Source organism: Schistocerca gregaria, chromosome 11 (genome assembly GCF_023897955.1).
Source record: "Schistocerca gregaria isolate iqSchGreg1 chromosome 11, iqSchGreg1.2, whole genome shotgun sequence".
NCBI classification, from domain to species: Eukaryota; Metazoa; Arthropoda; class Insecta; order Orthoptera; family Acrididae; genus Schistocerca; species Schistocerca gregaria.
This window is the reverse complement of record NC_064930.1, coordinates 91,795,122-91,803,256: the sequence shown is the minus strand read 5'-3', so window position 1 is coordinate 91,803,256 and position 8,135 is coordinate 91,795,122. Positions and strand designations below refer to the sequence as shown.

General features: G+C 42.9%; 1 protein-coding gene across 6 annotated transcripts in view; it reads right to left on the bottom strand.

The window, feature by feature from the left end:
• Positions 1–4,608: 4,608 nt before the first annotated feature.
• LOC126294950 (ankyrin repeat domain-containing protein 39-like) overlaps positions 4,609–8,135 on the bottom strand; it is a 172,189-nt gene continuing 168,662 nt past the window's right edge. For all 6 annotated transcript variants that reach the window (XM_049987168.1, XM_049987166.1, XM_049987169.1 and 3 more), the window contains one exon: positions 4,609–5,179. In XM_049987168.1, coding sequence (XP_049843125.1) covers positions 4,669–5,179 — 511 coding nt within the window. In that variant the 3' untranslated portion in view covers positions 4,609–4,668. The remainder of the gene's footprint in view (positions 5,180–8,135) is intronic.

The following is an 8,135-nucleotide window of genomic DNA, read 5'->3' as shown; positions in this document are numbered from 1 at the left end:
GCGTTATTGGCCTTCAGACATTTTTAAGTTAAAACGACTTTCAGCCGGTAATTAAATCCCAAGAATTAACACTGTGTGGCTTTTTTTAATTTTTTTGGTATATGAAATGTTTTATCAAATAATGAAGTTGTATGTTTGAGTGTAACTGACAGCCCTTATTTTGGACATTTTCAGAATTTATACTATCTGTCCTGTCCCATGGGATTAGCAGGGCGTCTCACTATTGTCCTTGTCCCTTGTAAATGCGCCAGACGAAATGGACACCACACTGTTCTAAATTGGCATGTAGATTTTCATTGGACTGTAACAGGAGGTGGTGACGAAAATTAATTCCATGGACGATACTGAGACTTTTGTGGGGAGGGACTGAAAAAGGAATATCACCCAGCTTGTCACAAATGAGTAACGTCCAGGCCTGGGTTGGGGATGCCGTCTAAACAAAATCGACCCATTGTGCATTTTAGACAGTGCTGAGACTTTCACAAACGTATCCTCTAGGTGCTAATAAAAACGGATGTTTCGTTTCCAGAAAGGAGTACCTGTCAGTTTTGATGCCTAAGTAACCTGGTGAATAGGGATCCTGTCACTCTCAAGCCCTATGTTCCTCCTAAGGTGTTGCTAGGTAGAGGAACGACTTAGGGTCATACTTGTCAGTGTTGTAATCAACCTTTCCTTTTTTAGAGACCAATGGGGTCATCTGGTGGCTTCATTGCAGGTCATCCACCCTAATGACACCCACACTGATCAGGGGCTCTCCCCACGGGCGCCACCCAGCCACAGCAAAGGCCACCTGGAATGATGGCCGTTGATGGGAGTCCTCATGCCCCAGGAAGGCAGGCATATATTCCTTGGCATATGTGGGGAGTTAACGGCTCAGGCAGCAGCAGTGCAATCCCTACATTGCCATGGGGCTACCACCGAATGGGTACATTACAGCCCTGACCCAACAGACTGGTTACTGTGCTGGATATTAGATGCAGAGGAATCCAATAGTGTCATGGGGGCGAAGAGGACAGGCGATTACGGAAATAGATGACATTCCCGAATTGCAGGTAGAGATGCAAAGCCATGATGACAAGAGATTCAGGAGGCAGAATCTAAGGGAACTATAGATAACGTGTGACCCCGTAAGGCATTCTTCAGCAAATGGTACGCACTTCTGTGGAATTTGGAAAGTGGTAAGTCAAACCATAGAATGGGACTTGAACATATGGCCCAAATGTGTGAGACTGCTTTAAGTCGCCTCCTATGAAAGGCAGGAACACCTCGAGCATATTCTAATGCCTGGACCCGCTGGTTGAGGTGATTGGGTGTTTATCTCAAAACACAAAACAGCAAATGGGAGGACTTACCTCCCAAACTGGTTGAGTGAGATATTCGAAAAAGTGCAAAGGAAAAATACCAGGACTTACATATTAAAGGATAGAAGTGACAGTGAAATGGCAGGATGCTTTTACTCAGAGGAACTGAGCTCAGAATCACATGTATTTCTCAAAGTGCACATCACAAATAGTTGAGGAAATAAGCACTAGTTAAATACCTTAGTTTTACTGCAACACAAAACAAATGGACTTACGATGAGGATTTGCTTTATAATGGGGTGCACAGAGGACAACCAGCACAGCAGGTTAATATGATCAAAAGGATATTTGTTATAGGAGGTGGTGCTGTTCTCGACAAACTACCAGTCGAATTACACGTTCTGTGGAATGACAACAGCAGAGCTGGTAAAAAGTCTCAAAAACGTTTTCCTCGTGGTGATAAGGCGATTAAACATCTTGCTCAGGCATGTTTTGAACATGACGCTTTATATGCAGAAACTAAAGGTCTTCCAAGTCGTCATGCTGCAGACCTTATGTTAGCCTATGAAGCCAAGGTAATATGTGTGAGAAATATTGTTCTAGAACATTGTAGTACAGAATTTTTAGTGGCTACAACGATGCATGGTAAAAGCAAGTTGGGCATGGATGTGAATTTCAAGCAAGTTATGAAAGCTGCACATCGTGCTCTGAACATTAAGAAGAAGAAAACTATGATGAAGAAGAAGAGGCTAAGGCAGATGTGTTCAAGAACTGTATCCTGCCAGCAATGTGTGCAGCGAAAAGTGCCCTGAACCATAAAGGATTGGTTAGAGCACCAAGGGTTTTACTGTTACCTAAGACATTAGTAGGTGTTATCCCCTTCCTAATTCGTGCATTTCTGTCCTCTCAGGTCTCCCAGCGCTGCGTTCACTGGCTGGTGGTGCTGCAGCTATTGCCAGAACAGTAAAGAACGCACAGAACCCCCATGAGACATAACTACATGATGGAAGCGGCAGCCATCAGAAATGGACCAGACCCTAAACCATATAAGGAAGCATTAGGGCTCTTCATAAATTGAAATAAGGCACATTAGCTATCCTACCAGACAGGGTGCGTACAAATTCAAATCTTCTCAGGTTTGTTAAGAAAAAATTCAGGGTTCCTAGATTCTGTGGTGTGTTTATGCAGTATATTTTACCAAAAACTATGTGGAATTTAAGATAATGTGGAAATGTGAATGTAGATATTACCATTCCCAGGAAGCAAGTGGGTGGCATATACTAAGAAATTAGAAATAATGCTACTAATACTACTTTGGAGAGGTGCAGCCATCAGAAGAATTGCAACGATACTTCACAAACAGAAGACGTTTGCTCTACAATCTTCATCGATACCAAGATATTAATACCTGTGTGGGCATCTGTGAATCATGTTCCCACTACTTTTCACCAAGAAGGATATATAAAGATGTGTGTTAAACATCCACTCATCAGTTGAGGATCAGTGGAAATATAATCTGACTTTAAAATAACGATCGTCTGTATTACAGGATGTGGAATATTGCAATGATTGGATTGGAGATGCACAGCGCCATTCAGAATGTTAAGCATGTTATCAATAAAGTTCATTTGGAAATTAATGTTAGAAAAGAAATGTGGGTATACAGCATGCTGCAGTGGATGACTGCTACCTATGGATTATGGCTCGGAGACACCCTGACAGCATCACTACCATGTTGAATAATGCTTTTCATGATGATGTGCGCAATAGGCTGCATGATGGGCAACTCCACTTCCAACATCTATGCCAAGGTCCATCTTTGAAACCACAACACCATACAGCACAGCACAGATGGGCCCAACAACTTGCTGAATGGACCACTCAGGATTGGCATCAGGTTCTTTTCACCAATGAGTGTCGCATGTGCCTTAAACCAGACAATCGTCAGAGACGTGTTTGGAAGCAACCTGGTCAGGCTGAACGCTTTAGACATTATGTCCAATAAGTGCAGCAAGATGGAGGTTCCATACTGTTTTGGGGTGGCATTATCTGGGAGCGACATACATGCCACAGGTGGCCATGGAAGGCGCTGCAACAGCTGTACAGTGTGTGAATGCCATCCCCAACCTATAGTGCATTCGTACTTGCAGCATGTTGGGAAGACATTCGTCTTCATGGACGTAAATTTGCGCCCCCATCGTGCACATCTTGTGGACGACTTCCTTCAGTATACCGACATCGAGTGGCCAGCATATTTTCCAGATATGAACCTTATTAGACATGCCTGGGACAGATTGGAAAGGGCTGTATACTGACGACATAACCCATCAACCACTCTAAGGGATCGACAATGAATCGCCATTGAGGAATGAGACAATCGGGACCAACAGTGCCTTGATGAACTTGTGGATGCTTTGCCACGACAAATACATGCATGCATCAATGCAACAGGACTTGCGACTGGGTATGGGAGGTACCAGGATGTACACCAGTCTTGACCACCATTAAGGTCTCGCTCTATGATGGTACAACATGCAATGTGCCGTTTTCATGAACAATAAAATGGGCGGAAATGGCGTTTATTTTGATCTCTATTCCAATTTTCTTTACTAGTTACGGAACTCTTGGAACTGTGGTGCTGCATACATTTTTTGATTTGTTTATCTGCACTGCAGGCACACCAATAAATTCTGTCTGGCATCTGAATTAATGTAGTGTGAGTACTTCTAATAACATGACATTGTAACTATGGGCACAAATTATTTGCCTATCTGCGCAGTAGAGAAACAGGAAAATTCCTTTCTGAGCTTACTGCTTACATGGCTGTAATATGTATATTTAGAAATTTACAGCAGTTTCACACAGTACCTCTGCTCCGCCTATCAAGTACTCTTCAGTAATTATGTATTGTAGAGACATGGTGTATTTTTCAGATTCTCTTGTTTTAAAGAATGGAATCTAGCTTCTGACAACTTGCATTACTTTGTAAATATCTTACATTGTTAATCTTGTCTGAGTTGGTTTGGGTTGATTTGAGGGAGAGACCAAACAGCGAGGTCATTGGTCTCGTCAGATTAGGGGAGGTTGAGGAAGGAAGTCGGCCGTGCCCTGTCAAAGGAACCATCCCAGAATTTGCCTGAAGTGATTTAGGGAAATCACAGAAAACCTAAATCAGGACGGCCGGATGTGGGATTGAACCGTCATCCAGTGTGCTAACCGCTGCACCACCTGAATCGGTCTCTTGTTCTGATGTTAGTGGTGTAGTTAGATGTAGATCGAAAATACAGTTACAAACAATGACTGCTGATTTAACATTTTGCACATTTTATTTTAAAGAGCAGGAAAAAATCATGTATCAAAGCTTTCTTTAGTTCGCATCACAGTCGTTTGTTGGAATGCTAGATAGGATTTCTACCATCCATTGTCGCTTGTTCACTCTTGCTAAGTCCAGCGCGGTGTTTCCTGCGTCCTCCTTGGCGTCCCTATCGGCCCCTGCCTCCAGCAGCGCCTTCGCCGCCTCTGCGTGGCCGTAGGGTGCCGCCCAGTGCAGAGGCGTCCTACCCCACTGATCCCTGGCATCGACGTCGGCCGAGGACGCCGCCAGCAGCCGCACCACTGCCGCATGGCCTTTCCAGGCAGCCAAATGGAGAGGCGTCTGCCTCACGTCCGTCCTGGCATCCACTTCTGCCCCATTCCCGATCAGACACCTCACAATATCAACATGTCCCTGCTTCGCTGCATAATGTAGAGCGGTCCACATGGTCCATCCTCTGTGCCCCACATCAGCACCAGCCCCAAGCAGCACCTGCACTTCCTCCATTGACCCCCGTGTAGCTGACTGGAGCAGCCCCCTGCTGTTCATGTCTGCAGGAAGGGTCCTGCAAGAAACAGAGAAGTTCTCGTATTTTTCTGCATATATACACTGTTTATGAGGTAAACTATAACGACCAGTTCTAAAAACATGTCAGAACAGTGAAAACTAATGAATCTTCAAATTTTCCCCCTCTACCATATAATACAGAATAGTGGAATAGTGCCTCTGCATTGAAGTACAGATATACAATCGGATCATCCTCACAAACCTTCACTCACTCACCATAAGAAAGTCTTACATTCCATCACTCCACAAATTCAGACGTTACGTTTTGCCACATAGATTCCTGATTGTGAATTCGTATGAGCTCAGGATGCTATTGTTAATCAGTGTTTGCACTTAACTGAAAGAGATGATTAATGCAGACTACTTGTCCTCTATACTCAGCAAATCATCCTAATACTAGCCACTGCACCTAAAAAAATCACTTATTCCCGTGTTTAGATAAAATTTCCTATTGTGGGAGAAAAAATTTTGAATCTGTTTACTAGCAAATTTACTGACACAGCCCCTTCAAACAGAGAAAGCTAAATCACTTAACATTTCCAGGCTGAGATGCTGTGGTCCGTACATAAGACTCTCCCTGACGTTTCGCCTTCGACTGCGGAAGGCATCCTCCAAGAACAACCGGCGAACTGACCAGTTGGCAGATCGCCGATTATCCTCGGTGGATGCCTTCCGCAGTCGAAGGCGAAACTTCAGGGGAGAGTCTTATGAATGGACCATGGCATCTCAGCCTGGAAATGTTAAGTGATGACAACACCTGCCGTGAAAGCCTTCATTCTATTAGAGAAAGCTAAAATTTACCAGCAAACCTTTTAGACGAAATATTTCAGGTATGGTTATGGCACTAATTCGATTCCCCTGCCCCTACACATAAACACATTTGATGGCACATGCACATTAGTCCACATGCACAGATAAACACGACTGCACAGTAACGAGCAAGCACACATGCAGTTAGCACACACACAGATACACATGCACACATGCAGTTACTCACTATCTCTCTCTCTCTCTCTCTCTCTCTCTCTCTCTCTCTCTCTCTCTCAAACACACACACACACACGTACACACACATACACACATTCTTAACCCATGTTCTTGTCGGTGCAATGCACCAGAAAGCAGCTGAGAAGCCTGCAGCTTATGAGACAAAATTAATGCTTCATGTGAAGTTAATCTAGAAGAAGGCGTTAGCCACCATAATGTCGTCGTGGCCTCTATGTCAGTGGAAGCTACAAAAAAGGTAAAGAAACAGCGTAGAGTTTTCTTGTTTGGGAACGCAAATAAAAGTGTCATTAATGAATATCTTCATAGTCAGCTCCAAGCTTTCGCTGCAGGACACAAAGACATTGAGCATCTTTGATCAGAATTTAAAGGTACTGTCCACCAAGTGCTAGAGAAATGTGTGCCTAGCAGATATGTAGGGGAGGGAAAGGCTCCACCTTGGTACAACAAACAAATCAGGAAGTTGCTGAGAAAGCAAAGAATTTTGTACAGACGTTTTTAACGTAGTCAGTGCTCCACTGACCAACAGAAATTATGTGAAATGAAAGTAGCTGTCAAAAGATCAATGAGACAGTTTTTTAACGAATTTGAAAATATTTCATCCGCAGATTCTAAAAACAATCCCAAAAAATTTTGGTCGTACGTAAAATCTATGAAGCCACAAATAATTCAATATCCTCTCTTGCTGACAGTACAGGTAATGTAATGGATGATGGTAAACAGAAGTCCGAAATTCTAAACCTAGCTTTCAAAAACTCGTTTCGGTAGAGGACTGCTGCATCTTTCCCCCTTTCAATTATCAAACAAACGCAATGGATGGCTGACATAGTGTTTAGTGTAGATGGGATTGTAAGACAGTTAAGATCCTTAGACGCCAGGAAGGCACTGGCCCAGACGGTATCACTGTAAGATTATATGTTGACTATGCTACAAATATAGCACCATTCTTATTCATCATCTATCAGAGATAATTGCAACAGAGGAGCGTTACACAGTACTGGAAGCAGGCTCAGGTCATAGTAATCAATAAAAAGGGCAGAAAATCGGATGCCTGTAAGATTATATGTTGACAAATATAGCACCATTCTTATTCATCATCTATCAGAGATAATTGTAACAGAGGAGCGTTACACAGTACTGGAAGAAGGCTCAGGCCATAGTAATCAATAAAAAGGGTAGAAAATCGGATGCACATAATTAATGACTAATTTCACTGAGATAGATTTGTTGTAGAATCATGAACATATTTTGTGTTCACACATAATGAACTTTTTGGACTGTGAGAAGCTCATCTGCAGAAACCAGCACAGTTTTTGGAAACAGCGGTCATGCGAGACACAGCTGGACCTCTTTGTGCATGATATATGGCAGGCTCTACATACCGGCTCCCAGGTTGGTGCCATATTTCTCGACTTTCGAAAAGCGTTCGACTCAGTTCCTTACTGTTGCTTGCTGCATAAAGTGCACTGCTTTTTACTATTTACATAAACGATCTGGTTGATGGTACTGACATCGGCATTAGACTGTTTGGCGATGATTCTGTAGTTTACAGGAAAGTAGTATCACACGAAAGTTGTGAACAAATCAGTGAGGATTTGTAAAAAATAAATGTGTGGTGTAATGACTGGCACTTATTTCTCAGTATTAATAGGTGTGATCTACTGCTTATAACAAGGCAAAAATCCTCATTAATGAACGAGTACAAAATGAATGCCCAGTCTTCACAAGCGGTGATATCCGTCAAGTATCTTGGTGTGACTATTTGAAATGATCTCAAATGGAATTATCAAGGAATGGTCAAGGCGGTTCCTAGATTGCAGTTTATTGGTAGAATCCTGAAACGATGCAGCCCTTCAACAGAGGAAATGGCTTACAATACGTTAGTTCGTCCAGTCTTAGAGTATTGTTCGTCTGTATGGGCCCCTTATCAGTTGCGTCTGATTCAAGAG